General features: G+C 42.7%; 1 protein-coding gene across 1 annotated transcript; it reads right to left on the reverse strand.

The window, feature by feature from the left end:
* Positions 1 to 20722: 20722 nt before the first annotated feature.
* LOC134210993 (BTB/POZ domain-containing protein KCTD12) lies at positions 20723 to 21797 on the reverse strand. The gene has a single exon (XM_062687495.1). It carries the CDS (start codon positions 21795 to 21797, stop codon positions 21111 to 21113), a length of 687 nt encoding a protein of 228 aa, XP_062543479.1. The 3' UTR covers positions 20723 to 21110.
* Positions 21798 to 25298: the final 3501 nt, after the last annotated feature.

Raw genomic sequence — 25298 nt, forward strand, 5'->3', positions numbered from 1 at the left:
CAATGGAGCTGGAGCTGATCGTTGTCTATTAGTCTTCTCTTCAACCATTCACTCATGACTCGTGAGAGAACGGTCGATCGTACTTGATGGGTCGAAAAGCCTTCGTTCAGTTTCAACACAACCGTTCTCAAAGCTCTTCATTTCATTTGGCCGAAAATATCAAAAGTGACATACGTTCGAGATGTCGTTCGACCGAGCTGGTCATTTGACCGTAAAATTCATTTGGCGGAAATGGTCGTTTGGCCAAGTAAGTCATATGGCCGGAAGTGTCGCTTGGTCAAACAGTAGTGAATGTGTTTAGTATGAGATGAGATGTCTCACTTTTCCTTTTGCACTTACTTCTCATTCCTCATTTCTCAATTGTCATTAATCCTTTACCACTTTTCATGTTCGGCAAAACGACATTTTCGCCCATATGATCTGTTCGGCAAACGACATTTTAGATCGTAGTTCGGCAACATTTTCGTTCGTATTTTTACCCATAGCCACCCCCCCCCCTTCCTGCCAAACGACCGTTTCGACCGAACGACATTTTCAGCTATATGACTCGCTAGGTCAAACGACATATCCGGTCGTATGATCCAAATGACATTTTTGGCCATATGTTCCTTTCTGCCAAACGACCATTTCGGCCAAATGACTTATTCTACTAAATGATAAGTTCACCCAAACGACATATTCGACTGAATGACCAGTTTCGCAGATTGAAATTTTTGGTCGTGTATCCATTTCGGCATTAAGATATTCGGCAGAAAGATATTTGGTCAGATGGGTTTCGGCTTAATGATTTGTTCGGTCAAATGTCCAATTCGGCCGAATGAGTTCCGACTCAATGACTTTAAGTCAAATGGCCCTTTCTCGGTTTAGGTTGAAGATTTTTGATAATAACAGTCTTTATGAAAGTAAATTCACAAGAAGGTGTAAGAGAAAAATAAATAAACAAACGCTGTAATGCATGGAGTAGGAAAATAAATTTGAGATTTTTTATATACTCCTAGTCAACAAGCTTTTTAACAAGGTACACAAATAACCAGAAGTTCAGGTAAGAAGGGATGGTTTGGTTTAATCAGCTCGTATTTTAAGTAATTTTTTGTATGGTGGGAGCGCAAAAGAAAATTTTGAAGTTCCGTTAAGGTGCTTGGAACTGAATGTGAACCAAAAGTGAATCAATTGGTTCGGTTAGGAACAAAATTAAGTACAATCTGAACTTCTGGTTGCTTGGGTAATTTTCCGACTAAAAGGTATTTCTGCAGGAATTGCTGGAAAATTTTGCAAAGCTATTCCCAGATGTGTTACCGATGGAATATCCGAAGGATTTATCTAAATGAATGTTAGGAAGAATGCTCAAAGGAATTTCTCAGAAAAAAGGAGGAAATCCCAAAGGAATTTCCGAAGGAATTGCCAAAGGAATTTCCGAAGGACTTTACAGAGGAATCCTGTTTTCCGCGAGCGATAATGGCCAACAAGGATATCCGGAGTTTTGAAGAAATTCTCAGGTAAATTACCGAAGAAAGTCCCGTAGGAATTTATGAAGGAATTGGCAGACAAATCTTCGGAGGAGTACGAGAAGGCCTTTCTGTTGACATTCTCAGAGTAATCGGAGTAATCTCCGACGAATTTTTACGAATATTTTCTAGAGAATTTGGGAAAAAAAAGCCATTGGCACATAGATACGTTTCCTTGTTATACAGTTTTACATGGTTGCACTTGTCTCATAGAATACTTTCTGCATTAGTGAACGGTATTTGCGCCTTATGAAACTTCTTGCACCCTTATAAAGACTTAAAAAAATAAGCTTCTTGAAAACTTCAGACTTCCGTTTCATCAGACACATCATGGTGAAGTGTGTCTCTTTATCAACACCCAACCAGCGGATGCTATATTTTCTGAAAATTCTGTATAATAAACTATTGAAATCTGAGTAAAAAATGGGCATTTGTGAAACTGTTAAATTCTTATATAAACAAATTTGGCTCATCTGGACCTATTAAACGAAACTTGGCCTAATCGGTCTGTTCCGAATGAATAATGAAAAAGTTTTAGGCAGACGGAAGACTGCGATACCAACAACATACAACCAACCAATACCAACAACATATGAGACCTCACTTTTCACAGCATATGGGACTTGCTTTCATGCTACCTAGACTTAGTCTTCCTAGCCATCTCGAAGGCGTTAAACTGCACCAGAATGCCACTAGTGGGGAAGGGCCGTTTGGCGGAATTGGTAATTTGGCTGAAAAAGTCATTTGGCGGAAAATGCCATTTGGCCAAATAGGTTATTTGGCCGAATAAGTTATTTGGCCGAATAGGTTATTTGGCCGAATAAGTTATTTGGCGAAATAGGTTAAGTGAGACGTCTCACTACTCCTTCTCATTTCTCACTTCTCACTGTAAAAAGTGAAAAGTTAGTGGTGAGACTTCTCTCTTCTCACTTCTCATTTCTCACTTCTTACTGCAAGTGTGAAGCGCGAAGTGAGTAGTGAGACGTCTCACTTTTCACAGAGATATCAGAACATTGCGCTTCTCACTTTTTACATTTCTTACTTCTCACTGTGAAAAGTGAGTAATGAAAAGTGAGACGTCTCACTACTCTCATCTAACTTTTTACCGTGAGAAGTGAATAGTGACACGTCTCACATCTCCTTTCTTACTTCTCATTTCTCATTTCTCTCTTCTTATCTCTCACTTTTCATTTCTCACTTCTCACTGTAAACGTAGACGTCACACCACATTTCTCACTTTGCAAATGACTTGTTCGGCCCAATGCCCAATTCAGCCAAATGACCTATTCGGCCAAATAATATTTTCGGTCAAATGTCCTATTCAGTCAAATGATCTGTTCGGCCAAATATCCTATTCGGCCAAATGTCCTATTCGGCCAAATGTCCTATTCGGTCAAATATCCTATTCCTTTTCGGCCAAATATCCTATTCGGTCAAATGTCGGCCAGCTGGGGTTCGGCCTAATGATTGTTCGGCCTAGTGGTGTTCGGCCAAATAATTTTCGGCAGAATGGGTTTCGGAAGAACTACCCTTTCCCGCCCCTAGTTCTCAAGCAACTCAACGAGTGGCGATTCTCCAGGAATGTTCTCGTCTTCATGGGTAACACGAAATAGGACCTACATAGACCTACATTCTTCGGGTTGGGCAAGCAATCATCGACAGCAGGCTTCTGTATGGGCATGAGCTGGTCTGAGTCGCCCACCGTAATCTAATAGAAACCATGGCACTGACCAACAACCACTTCGTATGAATCGTGTAACCATTGGGTTGCAATATGGACTTGTTCGCTTCACCTCAAGTGAATTTCCGTCACCAATCCCTCCCGTTACGACCTTTCCAAAGATTACACCTCGGAACTGTCACACTCACTGGTCGAGGATGATCTCACGAGTGAGTGCGTGTCCACTTTCACGTCATACTAAGTGTGACAAGATGCGATTGACGTTCGAGCTGTTTGAGTTCGGGCAAAAGACGCACAGCCCTGTTCCATTTGAGCTTGCCCATAGGGGGTGCTAAATGCAACAGGATGGCCCGGAAAGATTCCGGAAAGATTTTGCGAGTGCCCGATGGCTTCGATAAAGCAGCTTCATCGCTGGCCGAAGTGTGGCCGCCATCTTTCAACACCCATACGGAAAAGCCACGTCATCAATCTCCCAGCGCCACACTCGTCCCGTCCGTGGAATGATTTCCGGACTGAATCGGCTCAGCAAACAACACCAAGCCGGCTAGATCAAGGCTGATCGGCCATCTCTCCACATCTCCACCAGAAAACACCGATTCCAACAAAGCGCAAGTACCCCCCAGATGTGACGTCACAAATAAATTGTTAAAATTGTAAACCTCAGGTGTAACCATTGAAGGAAAGAGCAGCCCTGAATTATAAAGGTCTTTCACCATTTTCGTTGCGTCGTCCTCTCGGGTCCACAAAGGGACCATCAAGCCTCGTCCTTCTTGGATCACTACATAGATACCCCTCCCCCTTTGAGTAATAGCTTTGCCCATCCTACCGCATTAGCGCTTTTTATGATGGCTCTGTTTTTATACTCCTGCGAAGAACAGAATCATCCTCAGCTTTAGTATTGGGGTAATTGAAGTAGCGTTAACGAACCGGTAGAACACCCTCCCGTGAGCTTGTTCAATCGCCTGCATCGGACGCCCCTCAGTGACGATTGTCCACTAGCGTGGAGCGAAGAGCAGCCACTTCGCCATTGCCACTATAAATAATTTCATGGCTAGACGTTTTAAGAGAGGAAACTATACGGAGATCCATCGAAGGTCGGTGGTGAAACTGCAGGATGCTGAACATTGAATCCACGAGCGTTCCTACACTACGTCTAGCAGCAAACGTGACTGAGACCATCGCTGCCGCTAACCGCAAGTCGAGCACATCTGTATATGGGGCTCCATATACAGATGTGCTCGACTTGCGGTTAGCGGCAGATCGCCCCTCAGCGCTTTTTAACAAACCGATCCTCGTTTTAAACCGGTTTTCCCAGTGCAATGCTCTCCAAAGCGACGACTCGAAACACCAGTCGATAACCTTTGCATGGCTCTCGGGGCACTTCAAGGTGCCGGGGAACGTGACAGTGGAACATCTAGCTGAGGTCGGTCACCAAGCTAGGCGCTTTACCATATCGCCCCCTGGTTGATACCAAAACCAAAGGCGTTCAGCTGTGCACAACTACGGAAAACCTAGCACCAAGAAGCGCTTTATCCATCTACAGAAATCAGCAGACCATCTCCCGTATCCGTAACATCAACGGAGATTTATTCCGGATTGTTTACGGGAACTGTGGAGTGTTAAATACTGTCAAGCACGTGATTTGCTGGTGTCTGAACCTTGATCCAACTACGAGATCTCCTCCAGAATCTAAGGCGCTCTGGATGATAATGCAGCTAATCTCTCAGTCCTCGTCAGCTTCTAGTGGTTTTTTCGACTGATTTGCACCAGGGGGCCAAAGATCAATCGCCACCTACTCCATTTATCAGTCACGGCAAACAGATCTAACCCCAACACACTTCCAACATTTAATCGTCGCGAATAGCTTGGGAGCTTCTGTTTTCATTCAACCTGTCCCTATGCTACCTAGCCCTGTATAACGCTTCAGAAACTTCGGACTTTTAAAGAGTTTATCGTTACAAAGCAAACCAAAAGGCTTAACCTACAAGTAAGTTGAAGGGTCACGGCCAACTATTTTGACCTATTTCAAACCTTCGGAAAACAGCGGAAAAGCATCATCCAATTCAGAATCACTGTATTAGTTCCTTGTCCGTGAACAGCCGAAAGTTATTTGACCAAATATGCCATTTAAATGTGCCATTCGATCGAAAGCGACACTCGGTCGAAAGGGACATACGGCCAAACTAGTCATTTAGTCGAAAAAGTAGTTTGACCGAGCAAGTCATTTGGCTGAAAAAGTCATTCGCACAAAAATGTAGTTGGGCTGAAATCGTCGTTTAGTAGACAGGGTCGTAAGACCGAAAATGTAATTTAGCTCAAAATGTCATTCAGCCAAACGGATAATAACCGTTTCGGCCAAATGTTCAATTCAGCCAAATTGAATTCGACTAGATGACTTTCAACCTAGCGTATTATTCGGCGAAGTGACATTCGGCCAAATGGCTTTCAGACGAATAACTTTCGGTCAAACGACCCGTTTAATAAAAACAAAAATGCGAAGCAAAGGGTCAGAAAAGTACTTAAAGGGATCTGGTTCTGGATCGAGAGATCGACGACTCACTAACAAACATATTTGACGAGCTTGTCAAATTGCTATCATCTTTATTTCGAACTGGAAAAGCTTGGCTGGTGCGTACATCTCTTGCATTGATTTCCGTGTTACTTGAAAACAATTCAGCTGTTTTATCAATAGATGATGGCACATATGTTCTTCTGCTATTCTTTGTTCTGATGTAGCTTTTGTTACCGTAGCTAATCTGTCTTATTTAATCCTCAGAACCAGGTTACGCCTTCCTTTTTCATATATTTTGTCTATTCCCTTTATAGGGCCAGTCATTCCGTAAACAAGGCTTGATCTAGTGTTCTATCAGTCTAATCAAGCACATCCTTAATCCAGCCTCAATTTCGTCGCAAAATCTGGTGCAAGCTTGGGAAAGGTCATCACATTCCCCTGCCACTTATTTAATCAAAATCGGTCAAAGAAAATCAAACACACGTCAACAGCAGCTGGTATCGCCATTGCCAGGAGCAGTCAAAACTTGTTCTGCTTTTCCCCTCAAGAATCGAACTGAATTCTTTCGCATAGCATTTCCACAGCGTACATATTTTTGGCGAAAAGTTTTACTATTGCTCACTCATTTGAAGGATTAAGATTGATGAATCAGCACCAACGGCATCATCGGTTTGCATCCCTTCACAGCTTTGAGCAACAGTTAATTAAACTTGGCTCTGAACTAGCTGATTCGGCTGCACGCCCAAGCCAAATTAAGAAAGTTCAATCAAGTGTTGCAAAATGCTGAGACTAGCAAAAAATAGTCTTCAGCTGACGGAAAAGATTTATGGGAAAAAGTTACTGCTGCTGGTACCGGACTACAATGACAGTACGTCAAATTTAATCGTCCAGTTCGTTTTATTTTGCACATTTCAAGGACAAACTTTGTAATCTTGTATCAAAACCACGCAGACCATATTTATAATTATAATCAATTGTCAGTTTCTGTAACAATGGCTGCAGTTTAATTTTTTTATTCTTTAACGTTAAAATGGGAAATAAAATAGTCCAAATGTAGTCAAATTCACCATTTCCCGAAGGGCCTTACAAAGAGGTTACCCACAGTCCCCACACTCCTGCAACGCCAATGACGAAATACATTCTATCAGTAAATCAGTTCGAAGCCAGCAGTTCTTCGTCTCGTTCAGCGGAGCGAGAAAGAAATGGCTGTAAAATTCAATTCTCCCTTATTTAAATCCACTCATCTTTTATTCGTTTTGATCAGCAACCGGGCGAAGGGGAGTCAAGTAGATGTACTTCGCTTCCAGCCAGGGTGCATCGTCGTCCTGCTGACGTGGTCCATCCCGTGCTTCAACGTCAAAACGAAACCAAAGCCCGGGGAAACCACCACGTTGTTGCTCGTTCCACCGTCGCATATACACCTACCTACATGGTCGATGGGATAAGAGATGGCTCGGACTGACCTAGTTTTGCGCTGGTGGTCCCTTCGGTAGACCCGTTGGGCATCCATTTCAATCTCGTGCTCGTCTGTAAGCGACCTTTCCGCAAGCGACAGCCATCGAATCTGGACTGGCTGGACCGTGTGTATGCCATGTGAGGGAAATCGACGTTTATCTCATCTGGATTTATGGCCCGGGGTGCGTCTGTTAGTTTATGGTTATCGTCTCTTCGATTGGATGAACTTGGACGGAATGGAATCGATCGGTTGGAAGTTTGACGTTGATTTCAGTAATAATCGAAGTGGTATCATAATTTGTGAAGGTTTATTCCCTCGATCTTCTGCCTAGGAACAATGTACATATTTACCATTGTACACAGAATGAATTCTTGGAGAAGTGAAATCCGCAATCGCGCATTCGGTGTGTCGCTGATTGACGGTGCCCATTGTCGGGCAAAGCAAAACACGGTTGCAATTAGAACAATGACATTGGTGGATTGTTGAGCATGTGCACTTAAAATAACGTCCGAGAATGGTCGGAAATTGCTGCGATTAGGTTCTGCATGTGAAATGTTAATATTGAGGCGTAGCCGCAATGAGAGAATGTGTCTTATTGAGACATATGTGTCAGAGCTGTCGCATAAAGCAATTATGCATCAACCAAGTGAAGAAGAATGGAACTGTACCGAGATTGTTACTTATGTCTCTGAATTCAATCATTCAATATAAAATCCGACTTTTCCTCATCATTCCAAAAAAGTTTACATCAACATATTCAATCGCGTGAAATTGTCATCACTGAATGAGTGTCAGAAATATCGAAATTTTAAAGCGTGGCTGCATATGCATCACAAATTATCGGTTCGCGGTGATAACATCTTGATGAGAGGCAGAGGAGTTACCTTGAAGCGATCGTTGGCTAATGTTGCTGCCTTGAGGAACTGAAGATTGAACCAATTGGTCTACCAGGTCGACTGCACTAGTCTGCAACCAGTGATGTCCATACTAGTCCGAAGAGCCCACGCTTATGATCTGCAACACAGTAATACCCAAACCAAATGTTCTAGGTTCTCCAAATTGTTTTGAAGTAAGGATCAATTAGTCCACCAGGTCAACTGCGCTCGATACAAATCTGACATCAACTAGTAATGTCCATACAAGTCCGTACAGCTCATGTGTATGATTTGCAACTCAGTTTTGCTAATACCAGATGTTCTAGGCTCTCCAAACTATGCTGAAGTTCAGATCAATTGATCTACCAGGTCAACTGCACAAGATACGAATTTGACAGCAACCCGTCATATCCATACAAGTCCCTAGAGCCTCTGCGTATATTTTTCAACTTCTCAATTACACCTAACCAGATGTTCTTGGTTCTCTAATCTGTTCTGGAATTTAGATAAAATGGTTTACCAGCTCAACTGGGCTCCATACAAATCTGACAGCATTCAGTCATGTCTATACAACGCTTTAGATCCAACAAATATGATTTGCAACTCCAGGAGTTCCTCCGGAAGTTTAGCATCGATCGTAGTTAAACTTTTGCATGCTACCGAGCATCACTTTTTGAAAAAAATGTACGACAAACAGTCAAGCTCAGTAATCATTGAGACCGATTCGAATACATTTGCCCTGTTGTTGGGTACTTAGCAGGTATCGTAATGCTCACTCATTCTCACGAGCAGAGGATGCTCATTCACGCAGATTTCCGCACACGGGTCAAATAACTTCAAAAATGTGTGTTCCATTCACACAAAATGGGCTTTTTTTAGAACACCACTTAGATGAGCGAGAGCTACACAGTCACAAAAATGGCTTGTGTGATATTATTGAAGCTCGGATCTCAATATTTTCAACAGTATTACATTCCTCATAAAACCAGGAATGATAAAAAGGATCATTAACACGACCGTACATTTTTGTGGCTGTGTAACTTCCGCTCATCTGAGTGTTGTTCTAAGAGAAGCCCCGTTTGAGTGAATGGAAATTGTGTAAATCATTTTAAGTGTACAGAGAAGTCGTTTTGCAGGAAAGAAAAAAAGTCTAATGAGAGATATCTAGTTTTCCCTCACTGACAGTGTTGTGAAAAGTTGATTTGTTCGTTTTCTCACTGCTTTTATATTTTTCGTGCCTTCAACAATGCAAACAAGAATATCCCTTTATGGAAAAAAATATTGGGGATAACAATAAGCAGTCGATGTGGCGATGTGGTAGAGTGAGCGCAAGCCTTTGCCATTTTTGTTCATGTTCTGGGTTCGAATCCCGTTGCAGTCAAATTTTTACCTTAAATGTTCATTTGAAAGCACATCACGAACCCTGGTCCTTAGCATATGTTCCAGATGTCGACCGGTTCACCTACCCCGATCTTTTTTGTCTGGCGATGTATTGTACATTGCAACAAAATGACAACTTTCGTGATCATTTTTCAAGGCACTCATAGATCTGTAAAATTCATCCGCAGTAAAAATAGCACGTGCATTCATCGTCAGAATCCACCACGTGGCGGCCAAATTTTCAAAAATATCAAAGTAGCTTTTTTCTGGAGGTATGTTTTTCTTAGGCGACTATCTGGCGCTTATTTTTCGTTGCGATCAAAAGTAAGCGGAAGAGTAGATTTTTTTATGAGCGTGCAGTACTACAATAAGTCAGTTTTCTGCGGTCAGTTACGTAATAACATAGAAGGCGCTGGAAGGTCGTTACGAAAATAAAAATAAAAGCTTATCGCCAAAGCAAATCTCGACGCCTTTAGCGTGGTAGATAAGTTCAAGAAAAAGAGGGTCTTAATAAACTTATAAGCGACTTTTAGAAAATCCTGCAAATGCTGGAGATACTTGGAGAGAAGCCGTCAGATTGGTACACCATTCTAGCCTACATGGTGTGCAAGACTATAGATCTGGCGATTTACGGCAGTTTGCTTTCCACAACAGCAATAAAGTGCAAGGAAGTCATGGGAAATTCAAACCGACGATGACATGTTTTTTTGTTGCTGCGAGCTTCGCCATTCCATGTTCCAGTACGTCAGATTCCATCAGAAGACCATGTCAGTGAAGACTGAAGCTGCCAACAATAGCAAGCTTTGTCGGCACTGTTCCACGGCCAAGGAGAACCACTATGTCGACGACTATCTGGATAGCGTCGACAACGTTGTCAAAGCGGTTCTACAGACTTCCTATATAAAAACAGTAGGAGCATGATTTCTGATCCGATAATGGACATCAAACTATCCCGAAATACTTCAACTAGTGGGAGAACACAATACCAAAGCTGTAGAAACAAGCTTCGTAATGGACAAAGGCCCTCCTCCTTAGCCGTGCGGTAAGATGCGCGCCTACAAAACAAGACCATGCTAAGGGTGGCCACCAAACGAGAAGATTTCGGGCTGGTAATGAGTTTCCTCAATCCTGTCGTTGCATCGTTTATCGTCGAGAAGAAAATCATTATCCAAGAAGAATCGAGGGCAAAGGTCGGCTGGGACGAAAGATATCGTTTCACAGATAGAAACAGTTCTACGTTTGCTGGATATATTGTCGATCCCCAACGCTATTTCCCAGGATACAGAAGGGAAAAAAACGAATCACTTGAACTGCACGACTTTGCCAACGCGAACGAGAACACTTATGTTACAATACAATCGTCTACTTTAGAATCGTAGATAAAGGGCAGGTTCCCTGCTGGCTAGCAGGAGCCAAGGCTAAAATAGCTCCCCTAAAACAACTCTCCATCCGTCACTTAAAACTTCAGACGGCTACGATTGGATCGCGACTAATGGATACCAACCCTGATAACCACAAAGTAATAATCAAACGCAGAATGTCAAGCGATTCACGAACCGTACTTTCGTGACTTCAGTCAAATTGAAAGCGATAAGAACAATTCGTAGCATTTCATATCACATAAATACTGGAGGATACGAATGTTGTTTATTAGAAATGGCTACCATCCGAGCGGAATGTGGCGGACGAAGTCTCGAAATGGAGATAAAGTTCCAACTAATTTAAAACTTGCCGCTGGTTAAGTAGCCCGTAGAAGATTGCTGGACACTTCCATCGGCTTTCGAAATTGTCAGTACGCCATTTTAGAACTCTAATACGCGGCCCCCACCATACTAGCCGATCCGGCCTCCAATTATGTCGCAAATCGAATCTGAACACTTGCCAATGACCCTGAAATCCTAAATGAGACCTATGATGCCAGTCCCGTTAGAACTATATTACGCGGCCACCACTATAACCAGTAGCCTGGGGTTTTAACCGGTTTCCCCTTCTGCGTTCCGGCCAGAAATCCTCAAGAGCTAAAAGAGCAGTATCAATGAAGTATAACTACGGACGAGTGCCAAGCAGTGGGTATCTCTGGAAGATTGCGGCTTTGTTGTCAACGGAGATCTATTACAAAAACTATCCGAAGGTTAATCGTACGGCGGAGAGCTCCAAGAGGATTAGTCGAACCACGGTATTGATTTCCAGGGAGTTATCTGGGTAGAAGAAACCCATATTTTTTTAAGCCTATTTTAAGAATCGAAAACAAAAAAAAATGGATAAAGTGCAATTTTTAAATTTGAAAACTTTGTCTTATGCATAATATGCATGGCGATCAGTAAATCGAAGCCTATTGAATCATGCCCTTCGCAACCAGCTCAGTGTATGAAGGACTGCGGGACAACAGATCAAAAGGAGTAAACGTCGTAAGACCAAATTTTAAAATAATCTTCAGTGCAATCTATCTGATCGAAAAAAAAAGTTGAATAATTTGTAAGGACATACTAAAATCTAGTGTCTATAATTCGAAAGCCTCCATTTGAGATACATAAAGGCTTTTTTTCGGAAAGCTAAGTTGCTTCGCTGCAAAAGGATTGTTTGCATCCTACTGCTCTCCTTCCTACCTCCTTCCAAGCAGCACGAAAGTCTCCTTTTAAGACGCTCATGAGCCTCTTTCAAGAGGCCCAAAGGCCTGCTTTTGAGGGGCCCAAAAGCGTCCTTTCAAGAGGCTCGGAAGCCTCCTTTCAAGAGGCTCGGAAGCCTTTCAAGAGGCTCGGAAGCCTCCTTTAAAGAGGCTCGGAAGCCTCCTTTCAAGAGGCTCGGAAGCCTCCTTTCAAGAGGCTCGGAAGCCTCCTTTTAAGAGGCTCGGAAATCTTCTTTCAAAAGGCGCAGAAGCCTCCGTTCAAGTGGCTCAGAGCCTCCTTTCAAGAGGCTCAGAAGCTCCCTTTCAAGAGACTCGGAAACCTCCTTTTCAAGAGGCTCGGAAGCCTCCTTTCAAGAGGCTCGGCAGCCTCCTTTCAAGAGGCTCGGAAGCCTCCTTTCAAGAGGCTCGGAAGCCCCCTTCAAGAGGCTCGGAAGCCTCCTTTCAAGAGGCTCGGAAGTCTCCTTTCAAGAGGCTCGGAAGTTTCCTTTCAAGAGGCTCGGAAGCCTCCTTTCAAGAGGCTCGGAAGCCTCCTTTCAAGAGGCTCGGAAGCCTCCTTTCAAGAGGCTCGGAAGCCTCCTGTAAAGAGGCTCGGAAGCCTCCTGTAAAGAGGCTCGGAAGCCTCCTGTAAAGAGGCTCGGAAGCCTCCTGTAAAGAGGCTCGGAAGCCTCCTGTAAAGAGGCTCGGAAGCCTCCTTTCAAAAGGTTCGGAAACCTGATTTCAAGAGGCTCGGAAGCCTCCTTTCAAGAGGCTCGGAAGCCTCCTTTCAAGAGGCTCGGAAGCCTCCTTTCAAGAGGCTCGGAAGCCTCCTTTCAAGAGGCTCGGAAGCCTCCTTTCAAGAGGCTCGGAAGCCTCCTTTCAAGAGTCTCGGAAGCCTCCTTTCAAGAGTCTCGGAAGCCTCCTTTCAAGAGGCTCGGAAGCCTCCTTTCTAGAGGCTCGGAAGCCTCCTTTCTAGAGGCTCGGAAGCCTCCTTTCTAGAGGCTCGGAAGCCTCCTTTCAAGAGGCTCGGAAGCCTCCTTTCAAGAGGCCCGGAAGTCTCCTTTCAAGAAGCTCGGAAGTCTCCTTTCAAGAAGCTCGGAAACATCCTTTCAAGAGGCTCAGGAGCCTCCTTTCAAGAGGCCCGGAGGCTTCCTTTCAAGAGGCCCAGAGTTCTCCTTTCAAAAGGCCTGAAAGCCTCATTTCAAAAAACCAAGAGGCCTCCTTCCAAGGGGCCCGGAAGCTTACTTTCAACAGGCCCGGAAGCCTCCTTTCAAGAGGCCCGGAAGCCTATTTTCAACAGGCCCGGAAGCCTCCTTTCTAAAAACCCGGAAGTCTCTTTCAAGAGGCCGGAAGCCTCCTTTCAAGAGGCCCAGAGTTCTCCTTTCAAGAGGCCTAGAAGGCTCCTTTCAAAAGGCCCGGAAGCTTCCTTCCAAGAGGCCCGGAAGCCTACTTTCAAGAAGCCCGGAAGCCTCTTTTCAAAATGCCCGGAAGCCTCCTATCAAGAGACTCGCAAGCATCCTTTCAAGAGGTCCGGAAGCCTATTTTCAATAATTCCTTTCAAAAGACCAGGAGGCCTCCTTCCAAGAGGACCGGAAGCTTACTTTCAACAGGCACGGAAGCCTCCTTTCAAGAGGCCCGGAATCATCCTATCAAAAGGCTCGCAAGCATCCTTTCAAGAGGTCCGGAAGCCTATTTTCAACAGGCCCAGAAGTCTACTTTCAAAAGCCCCGGAAGTCTCCTTTCAAGAGGCCCGGAAGTCTCTTTTCAAGAGGCTCGGAAGCCTCCTATTAAGAGGCCCAGAAACATCCTTTCAAAAGACCCGGAAGCCTCCTGTCAAGAGACCCGGAAGCCTTCTTTTCAAGAGGCCCGGAAGCCTCCTTTCAAGAGGCACTCACTCCGTATTTGATACGCCAATTTGAAATAGCTCATTAGGGGGACGCCACCTCCACGAATTTGTCAGCGGCGTTTGATAAAATGAATCATGAAATTGCAGTTGCTGAATTCGACAAACTAGGCATGATTTGAAACATGTTTGCTTCGCAGCATGTCCGTAAAAGTCGGAAACCGCATTTCTTCACCGTTTTCAGTTTGGTCCGGCGTTACTCAAGGCACCCACATTGGCCCATTGCTATTCCTGCTTTACATGAGTGATGTCATTTACCGATGATCTAAAGCTATATTTTGCGATTAAAGAACTTATTGACGCAGCCTTTCTGCAACTACAACTGGAAGCCTATGCCGAATAATGTCATATCAATCGAATGATATTAAAGGTGTCCAAATGTTCGATTATTTTATTCGGACGCAACCATTCCACCTACCATTTTGGCTAAACAATCGGATAAATACCGCTGAGGCGCGAATCAACAGTGAAAGTCTTGGGAATACTCATCGATTGACCTTCAAAGACCACGTTCCGTACATTGTGTCAAACAAAAGCTTCATCGCAGTTAGGATTCTTGTTCTGTTTTGGAAAGAAGCTCAACGACGTATACTGATAGAAGGTTCTATATTGCTCTATTGTGCGTCCTATTTTGGAGTATTCGTCTGTCGTCTGGTCCCCATATTACCAGCCTGAAATTCAACAAGTTGAAGCTCTTCATAGCTGTGCGCTGCCACCGCCGACAGTTTTTGCGTTACGCCGACGCAGACATTTTTTCATTTTCGCGTCGCTGCTCAAAACGTATCACGCCGCTGTTCTACAATTAAGTGTTCAAAATTGTGGGGTTTGAGTAAGTTAGCATCAGCGCTTGATGATATATTACCACATCAGCGTGTCGATCGGTGAGCAGCAAGCCATGACTCGGCCTCTTCTTGTCAGATCTTCGTGACGTGCACACGCACCGACGGAGATCTGCTGTCATCGCATTTCGCTCCAGCCATTTGGAGCCACACAAAAACTTCTCTCTTCTATTCAAAATTTCGAAATATTTCCCGAGGAAAATTCAAAGAATTTCACGAGGAAATTCCGTAGAGTTCTCGGAGCACATTTTGAAGCGTTTCCCGAGGAATTTCCAAAGAGTTTCTTGATGAAATTTTTCCCAAAAAAAATCGAAGTGTTCCCCGAGAAAATTTCGACGCCATTCGCCAAAAAATCCAAAAAGTTCTACGAGGAAATTTCGACGCGATTCTTGAGGAAATTTCGATGCCATTCCCGAGAAGTTCTACGAAGAGTTTCCCGAGGATGCGTTCGAAGACATTTTCCGATGAAATTCCGATGTGTCCGAGGAAATTTTGAAGCTTTTTCAAAGAAATTTCTGAAAGTTGTACGAGGACTCCGAAACGTTCGCGAGGAAATTTGGAAGCGATTCTTGGGGAAATTTCGATGCCATTCCCGATGAAATTTAGAGGAAACTTCGAAGCGTTTCCCGAGTAAATTCCCAAAAGTTTTTCAATGAAATTTCGAACCAGAGTAAATTCCGAATCATTTCCTGAAATAATTTCTAAGCGTTTCCTGAAGAAATTTTAAAGCGTTTCCCATTCCGAAGAACTTCATGAAAAAATTACGACGCGATTCCCGAAGGAGTTTCAATGAGTTTTCTGAATAAATTTCGATGCGTTTACCGAGGAGTTTCCAAATAGTTTAACGAGAAAATTTCTTCTATGGAAACTCCGAAGCGCTTCCCGAGGAAATTTCGATGCCCGAAAAATTTTAGACCTCTACGAGAGACTTTGAAGTTTCCCAAAAAAAATTCGAAGCTATTCTTGAGAAAATTTCGACGCCATTCCCGAAGAGTTTCCGAGGAGTTCTACGAGGAAACTTCGAAGCGTTCACGAAAATATTTCGAAGCGTTTCCCGAGGAAACTCCGAAGTGTTTCTCAAGGAAATTTTGAAGCGTTTCCCATTGAAATTTCGAAGCATTAACCTAAGAAATTTCCGAAGCGTTTCCTGAGAAAATTTCGACGCGTTTTCCAATGCACTTCCCGATGAAATTTTGAAGCTTTGCCTGAGGAAATTTCGACGCCTTCCCGAAAAAAAAATCCAATGCGTATCCTGAAGAAATTTCGACGCAATTCCGAATAGTTTGCCGAGGAAGCTTCAGACATTTTTTCCAAAAAAAAAATCCATAGAGTTCTACTAGGAAATTTTGAAGATTTTCTCAAGTCAACTTCGAAGCGCTTCACGAGGAAGATTCGAAGCGCTGCGCTTTTCCAAGATGTTCCAAAAAATTCACCGAGAAATTTTCGGAGAATTTCCCGAAGAATTTCCTCAGAGGATCCAGTGGAAATTCAGAGGAGTTCGAGAAGAAAGAAGAAATTTGCAATATTTCTCCAGAAAACTTTATTAAATTTTCTCAGTTCATAAAAACATCTCTAAGCGTTTCCCGAGGAAACTCCAAACTGTTTTCCGAGAAAATTTTGAAGCGTTTCCCACGAAAGTTTCGATGCACTTCCTGAGGACATTTTGACGCAAGGTCCGAAGAAATTCCAGAGAGTTTTCCGAGAAAATTTTGAAATGTTTCCCGAAGAAATTCCAAAGAGTTTATAAAGATATATATCGACGAAAATATTAATGCTGAATAAATTTCGACGCAATTCCGAATTGTTTGCCGAGAAAGCTTCAAACAGTTTCCCCAAGAAATTTCGAAGCGTTTCACGAGAAAATAGCAAAAAGGGTAACCTGGCTTAGAAATCTCGCGGTTAATAACTGTGGAAGTGCTTAATGAACACTAAGCTGCGAGGCGGCTCTGTCCCAGTGTTGGGATGTTATGCCAATAAGAAGAAGAACTGCAAGTCATTTAACTGCAATTTTTTTTTAAATGCAATTCGATAGTTGCAACAGAATTGCAGTTATCGGACCGCTTAAGTTCAAACTGCTGTCAAACTCAATGACAGCCGCTATGCTGTGCACATTTAAATGCACTTTTATTGCATCTGACGTCGAATGCGTTGCAGTTATCGAACGGCATTCGTTAACTGAAAAGTAAACTTGTTGGAGTTATCCATACTGCATATGTTTTTTTCTCATTTTTCCAGTATGGGCAAAAAAAAATTAGAGAAAAACTAAACACCATTGTATTGCATTCAAAAACTCATTTTTTATGTAACAATTCTTTTGGTTGAAAATTTATAGAGAAACATAAAGTTTTTGTCTACTCTCAAATAATCGACTCATATTGTTCTAGTCAAATGACCTAAACTCGCAAACAGGATTTCTATTTTATTTCACTGCTTTCATTCTTGAAAACTACTGCTCACAAAGTTATGTGCTTCGGACCGATGAGAGAAATACCTTATAAGAGCTGTTTTCCTTCTGCTATTTAGATTTGAGGTTGTTGTTGTATTGAAGGTAATCTCCATTTGATACATGGGCCAAGATAGTGAAGGAATGCACAGCCAACAGAAGCCCCGGTGTTGTTCGGTGCCTGCGCACCAAGCCGCTCTAACGCTACACCGTCCCTGACACCAAATGTCCGGTCAAACAGCCGAAACTACCTGATCCCGAATCCTAAGCCACGTCCATCTCTAAACATTGTAAACCTAATATCGAGTCCCCACGAGTACGTTTCCCTATGTCCCTTTCTTACTGATTTAACAATCGTGTGATATCGATTGTACATATCACAAAGAACCATGGCTCCGTAAAGTGTACCGTAAAGTGAGAGCCTAACAAATAAACAAACTAGGCGAAAACCGAAGCCGCTCAAATGTGCAGTAAATTAGTCCCTCCTCCCTCACCCACCGGTAGAAGAGCTCCCCGTTCGGCAAACACGTGCTGGAATACGCATGGTGGGAAACATTTATTCATCGTGGGAAGCATCTGAGCATCGGAATCGTGAATCGAGGAGTTATAAATAGCATTCCGTTAATAAAGTTTGAAAAATTACTCCAAGAAAAACAAATTTAATTTAGGTTGGTGTACTTTCTTTAATAACAGAAACGGGTAAGTTTTCATTGGGGCAGTATTGTGCCGGCCCTGAGATCAAAAGAGGTAAGCTGGCTCAGAACAGCGATCGTCTATGGCACAGACGCATGGGCGTCGCTGGTAGTAACAAACTGTTGGAAAATTAACGAGAATAATCCATGCGGTGGCATTTGCAAAACGGACAACTTCTGCTTAATTTGTGTCGTTTTTCATTGTTTTCATGCACTGTTCATGCACTGCATTGTTGATAAAATTACAAAAATTAAGAACTAAACAATTCGTGCTCAACTTCCTTATTTTTCGTTATGGCAGAAATAGCGCACCATCATCGCGGTGATGGTATACATGCAGTAAACGGCTTCCGATCTGAACATCACGAGTTGAATTACTATATTGTTGTATTTTTATTTTGGCAGTGCCGGTAAATGGTAAGCGAGCCTGCCTCTCACTCCAGTGGGGCCTGGGTTCAATCTCAGTCGGCGCCGTTAGCAAAATGTTTGATTACGCCTTCTCTCAGATAGGAAGTGCAGACCCCGCCCATATGTTGATGGGTAAGATATGTGGAGTTCAGGTGTAAGAGTAGTCTTCGGTGGTTGTCACCCGTAAGAAAATAGGCAGACATAAACAAATGCAAATAACAAAAAAAAAACCTTTATTAAACCACGTAACGCCCATGGTGTTTTGCTCTATCATTATAAATTGTGATTAAAGAAGTACATTAGAGACCTCAAAATACATATTTTGTTTTAATTAGTTTATTTATTTGCCAGGCTCAGTCGTGCGAGACACTCTGCGGAGCCGTAATTCTTAAATATTATGTTTTATTATTTTAGCATCTTACCATTAACAGTTAGTAGGGAAGACAAATAGAATTACAAAAAAAAATAATGAATTCATGACGGACGAGGTAGGGATTAAAGTTTACCTTATTCCAGCTGCTCATCCGGGCGAGAGTTCGAAATATCATTTTCGGAAGCTTATCTTGTTCAAAGTTCGACTTGGCCCATTTTCAATAGGTTTTCCCGTCGAATGCAACTTGTTGCGTGTGAATAAGTTAAGGATAAAAGGTCAAAAATGAGAAACAAATTCTGCGCTTGTTTTGCCGCCAAAAAAATATTTTGGTCATAATACACGATCCTATTGTTCAACCGCGCTCATTTTTTATATATAATATAGGTACATGATTTCCCGTCAAATTCACTTAAAAGTGAGTGACACTTTCTACGCTCAGTTGCAGTTAGTTACGAGGAAACAATTATGGATAAATCCCTGAAATATTAGTAACGCTTGTTGTGCTAATAAAAAATATGTTGACCTTAATGTCCGTTGCGGCAACCCTTTTGCAAACGTGGAATAAATAAAGAAATGGACCGAAGTAGAGTCCTATAAGAAGAGTAACGTCATATACCAGATTTGACAGGTCTCCTGCTCGTTTGGAACGCGCATTTGTATGCAACTGACAGACGATTCTGTTCCAATTCTGACACTTGACGACACTGTTATTGTAGTCACTGTAAACCAAAGTATCTTCATCAAAATTTCTGCATACGTCAAAGTCGATATTTTGGTTAGTACAGTTGAACCTCCATGTGTCGATGTTCCATGAGTCGATAGTTTCTATTACTCGAAGATTTGTTCAGTCCGTTCTGTTTTTCGTATACTCGTACCCCCAGTAGTCGATATTGCCATTACTCGTCGCCTCCTTCGCTCGATGGTCCCTCCAGGTAACTATGATGTTGTTTGGGTTCTATGACTCGATGTTCATGTTTTTAAATTATCAGAAGAGTGAATCGTGTACTATTCTTAGTTGAAGTTAATAATAATCCTACACGTCAAATCGCCAATGCAACGTTTTTTTGTTGTGGTTTCTTCAGACAAATAACCGGGGTTCTGTCAAATCACACCAAGCGCCAATGAAATATTTCCAATTTTTTCACCAAGGTTTTCGTGTAACAGATTCAATTATTCACTAATCTCATCGGGCATCATTCAACGCCATAACTGAGGATATCCTACAACAAATGTACGCATGATTTGACATAAAATACGTTACAAGTCAGTCAAAAAGCCGCCTGGTGCCGCTGGCTTTGACCATATTGTCTGTCACTTCATTTTGGTGAATATTGCAAAAACGTCAAGATGTCGGAGCCTACTGTGACGATACGATACGTTTTCGTCCCTTTATCATTGAAATATCATTCCCAATTATGGATTATATGATAAAACTTGGTTTATGATGTTAATCTAGTTGGAAGAATCATCTTAAATAAATCGAATCGTGATTCGCACATGACCTTCTTTTGTCAGAAGACCAGTGGCAGCTTGAAACTCAAGAATACCACTAACAGACAAGAAAAAGAACTGAAAAAATAGGTTTTCTTTGAAAGTTGATGAAAAATCTACAGCATAACCTAAAATCCTCAGCAGAAAAAAAGTTGTTTCTAATCCAGCCTTTAACGAATCAATTTGATATTAAACTAAATCAGAGTGTATAATTCCCGAGACTCGTACATCATTTTGCACTTAGTCTACCACTCTGCCTCGATATCCGTCACAAACATCCAACGGATTATTCCACCAGTTCATTTGAACTGAATGCGAATTCAATTGCGTTTCTCAGTCGTTCCCATCCAACAGTGGCACCAATCATCATCGGAATTTTAATCCTACACTCACACCCCATCGGAGCAAAAACTATTGTCAACGATAGCAACGAACTCATCCCTCTGCCGTAGCATCGTCGAGCACGTCATTACCAGACTTGGCACTCGACTCTGAAAGCCTATCCAGCACCAACCCAAATCCAAACACGATGCGATACGTTTTTCACCACCCAACATTCCGAACCCTCCAATTGTGGAAAGTGGAGCCGAACCGATAATGATGATGCGGTTTTCCACTCCGCAAAACTCAACTCGAAACAACTAATAACGGACTCTCAACAAGTTTGCTCTCCGTCAGCTGTGACGGAAACCGGAATCGATGCATGTCAAGTTCTGAATCTGAAGTGATTATTCGTTCGCACAATTATCCTACTTTCTTTTTGTTTTCTTCAACCCCAAATTGAACAGCAGTAGACCAACAAACGCAAATCCTGTATAATCGAATCGCAATCTTCTTGCACTGGGCTAACCAAACTTGTGGCTATTGAATGTATCACATAATATCTACAGATTTCTGTCACTTATCTCTTGGTCGCCGATGCTCCCGACGGCAGCAATACCCGCACGGCCTTAGTCGCGGATGAAGACAAACTCATTGTAGTGGTTCCAGCGGTTCTCCTCCGAGTCTACGCCGGGCTTCAGGTTTTCCGTGATGGATCCGGCTGTGCCCGATCCGCAGCTCCCAACGCACCGGAATCCGTTGTCCTGCAGCATGTCGAAGGCTTGCTCGATGAAGACGTGCTTCAGGAAGAACCGCGCCGTGTAGCGATCCGGTCCACCGTGATCTGGATCGCGCGATTCGTTCAGCGTGTCACCAAACACCTCACGACAAATCGCCACCCGTCCGTGGACCAGCAACCGGGTAATCTTTCGGAACTTGACGTCCGCCAGACCGTCACGGCCAAACTGAAAACTGCCCCGGTAACCGATGGTGATGCAACCGGGATCCTTGGTCAACGCTTCCACCAGTCCACCCAACCGGAAGTACTCTGCCTCCTTTCGCAGTCGCACCCTATCCTGGAACTCCGACGTCAACTTGTACCTGGCCGGGTCTCGAAGGTACTCCAACACGTACCGGAACAGGCCGCCATCGCGATCGATGAAGAATCGACCCTGGCTATCCCTGGGCAGGTCATCTGCACTTCCACCAAACTTCTCCTGCAGCCAAGATCCATCCTCTGATTTGAGTGTATCCAAGCTGGCAGCGTACTGCACTCCACCCACATTCAATTCAACAACCGCCGGGAAATCACACATTGTGCACTGATTTTCTCCCACTTGCTAGCTCTTCCGATTTTTATTGCAATTAGTAGTCAACACTTCTGGTTGAATTGTACTCTTCGATCACCAACACGTGAGGCTTTAATTTATCAACACGTATCCATTAGGTTCCGCCCGAACAATGAGCAATCGCAAAACACAAACTTCTTACACTTTTCAACCTTCTCAGTTTGCGCCAAGCTGTGCACAAAATTTCACTTATCGGTTATAATCAACCCCGCGTATTCCTTCCGTATGCACCTGCCCTTTAATTCCGTTTCTATCAGCAGAACAACTTTCTTCGCCTTTCAACGGATGCCCGTACGCACTTCTTCCGAGCAAGCAACACACGCACAATTATCGGAGAAAAATGATTTTCCCTTCCGCGGCAACTTTCTCCGGAACACCCACTGGAATTAATTAGCTCCGTTTAATGGCTGACGACCGACACCGAGAAAGTTGCAGACAGCAGTCACAGTGATGGAAGAAAAAAAAGCCCGCGCCAAGTACCGTCGACTCGCAAATCGTGTCCGCTCTCGTGTCCGTTCCCGATCGGAATGAAAAACTGTTTTCACCCGATACGGCGGGGAAACTGCGTTCCGTTTTTCCCAGCCGTTTGGCGGCCGGATGTAGTGTAGAAAATCTCCGCTCTCTGCGGTGGCACCGGTTCGATTCTCTCTCCGGTTCTGGTCGGGGAAGAGGCCACACAACGCGCGCCCGAGGCAATCCGCCTTTCCGGTATTGCTCCAAGTATGTGCCGTGTTTGAGGTAGATGTAGTAAAACTTTGAAATTTTCCACATTTAGACAAAACGTGTTAACGTTTTTGCGAGGCAGCATGCTATAGCGGCCATAAACTGTAAAGTATAACGCGTCTCCACCAGGCGGGTGTTTGCCATGTTTTTGCAGCCAACATCTCAAAGTAAAGTTTATGGAAGTATTTGTTGGAAGTAGATGTTTACAAACATCTGATTTGATTCTCATTGGGATCCAGAAATGACAGTGGGACCATTTACGTAATGTTGGCTGCAAAACAAGTCAATTGTCAAGTCAAGTCATTCACTACAGTTGAATGTTTATACAGTGATTTACTGCACTAGGGCATATTGCTCTCCTTTCCCCAACCTGTATATCATATGCGTGCGATTGCCAGAGAGAAGGAGAGTCGTAACTAGAGAACGGAACGCGTCTCACAGCAGCCCGTTTAACGGCTGTTGGGGAGATTTTCCATCTGGTGGGATGCTGAACCGGGCTGTTTTCCAATCATCCTTCGATACAGTAATATGTAGTAAGGTAAGTCTCAGCTGAAAGCCATTCAAAGTAATTTGTCTATTTGAAACAGTCGTTCTGATTTCTTGGGACCTGTACATAAATAAGACAAATATTTGTTAAAATTTCAACACGATATTCTTTAAAACTTTCACAGTACATTTTTTTGATTTTTTTTTTTTGTATTTTTTTAAATTAGTATTTTTCGACTTTAGATCGCTGAATTTTCTTACATTTCAATGGAATATAATTTTATCAGGATATTTCTTTGTTTTTCCTTCTAATAATAACAAATTCACACGTGCTGTACTGCCTTATGTCCTTATGCCTTATTGTATTGTGTTATGTTAACTGTCCTACAGGATATATGGGGCCGTACACTATGGGGTCCGGCAATTGAACTGCTGCATAAGTGAGTCAAACTGTAGACACGTCGTTATTTTGATACCAGGGATTGGGTCTAATGACAGGATTTTTTGACGTAGGACTTACGTCTTTCTTTACTATACTGGGTGTCATTTAGATTTTTGGAAATCGAGAGCGTTACGCTGGAAGATTTACGATAACGATACTAGCGCCTTTATCTTTCGATGGATTTTTAATATTTATATATCAATCGACTCGGACACTTTCCAGCAATTTGCCTATTTCATTGAAACTTAAGATTCTTAACGATAGACTATTGAAAATTTCAATTCTTGTCAAAGCCAGCAAAAAAATCATATGTAATCAATCCCGTGCATTCCTAACACGGACATCAGAATGCGGTATGTCACGGGCCTTCGGGTCTACCGGAAGATTTTCTTCGTGTATAAAAGAAGCAGTGCCTGCCGTGTGCGAGCTATTACAATTTGCTCGCGCATTGTTGGTTTCGTTTGTTCGTTCGCTGTGTTTGTTTACGTACACATCATGCAGTCGCCAGCAGTAGAACTGCCGGTGGGTCTGCGAATATGCATGAAAGAAGTGGGCGCATTTTTTTGTCATTCTGTGCTTGATGATGGTCGGATGCAGTGGTGTCGGTTGCGATGGATGCAATCACCCATCGCATCGCTCGGAGTTCATGGCTAGTGGCCGATGATGGCTGAGGCAGCGAGGGCAGCGGTGGTGGATGAAGAAGAATCAAAATTAGAGGGATTTGGTCTGCTCATCCACGAAAAGTGATTGGTTTCATAATCCACATGATCCCGGGATGGGTACGAGTCATGACATATGACGGACCATATGTTAAGTTGTGCTTGGTACTAAACGACATGTACATTAAAACATGGTTATAGGGTTTAGGCAGGTATTTTCGTCTTTTCGTCATTGTCTCGAAAACCAATAAAAGAGATTTTTTTTTGACAAACTCATCCGTATCAAATCGTAAGCTCAGGAGATACGTTCTGCTATAGTGGAGTTCTAGCTAAAGGATATTCCTTTCGATGGTTTTAGCCCCTATGACGATGGACGGAAATACCTGCCGTGTCCCTACTATAACAGTTCTGATTTCCCAGCAAAAAATAATCAACTACAATGATGAGAATAAAAATGGATTAAAATAATTACTTTCATTTATTCGGAGAAGGCATTAGCAATTAAAGATGCACAATCAGCAATAGTGTTAATATCCATTTTAGAAAATCTCGCTGTACTACATGTAAATGTTTTGAAAAAGTCCGCAAAAAATAATTTCCAGAAGAATATTTAAGTAAACATAATCTTATTCTTTGTTTTTCATTTTCTGAGAAATTATATTATTAACCGATTCAATACGCATTTTTTTCGTCGTATTTCAACATAAATTTTGGACAATCTGCTTCAAAAACGTATGCAAACCATGAAAAAGTAGAAATATTGGGTAAACTATTTTTTTTTTTTTTGAGATCATCTAGGGCTTACAAACCTTCCTTGAATTCAGATCTTGTTGATATACATAAACAACAAAGCGTTTTACGAACCCTCAATCCTAATTTGAAGTTGGCAATGTTACTTGAGACATAATTAAACTAGTTTCATCAAATCGCAGTGTTCCCAAAACATAAACAGTACTCCAAACTATTCTTGAGTTCAGATCTTGGAGGTCTACAAGATCAACAGAGCAATTCACAGGTTCCCGAGCTTGTGTGGTTGTTGGAGGAGCCCCATGGAACATTATTACAGCAGTATATACAAAATACAACATTCCCAGAATATCTACAGTACTCCAAACAATTCTTGAGTTCAGATCTTGGAGGCCTACAAGACCAACAGAG

The sequence above is a fragment of the Armigeres subalbatus genome, chromosome 1 (assembly GCF_024139115.2).
Source record: "Armigeres subalbatus isolate Guangzhou_Male chromosome 1, GZ_Asu_2, whole genome shotgun sequence".
Lineage (NCBI taxonomy): Eukaryota > Metazoa > Arthropoda > Insecta > Diptera > Culicidae > Armigeres > Armigeres subalbatus.

What these genes read in the sequence shown, in the direction of transcription:
- LOC134210993 (XM_062687495.1), bottom strand. Translation starts at nt 21,797, where the DNA reads ATGTGTGATTTCCCGGCGGTTGTTGAATTGAATGTGGGTGGAGTGCAG.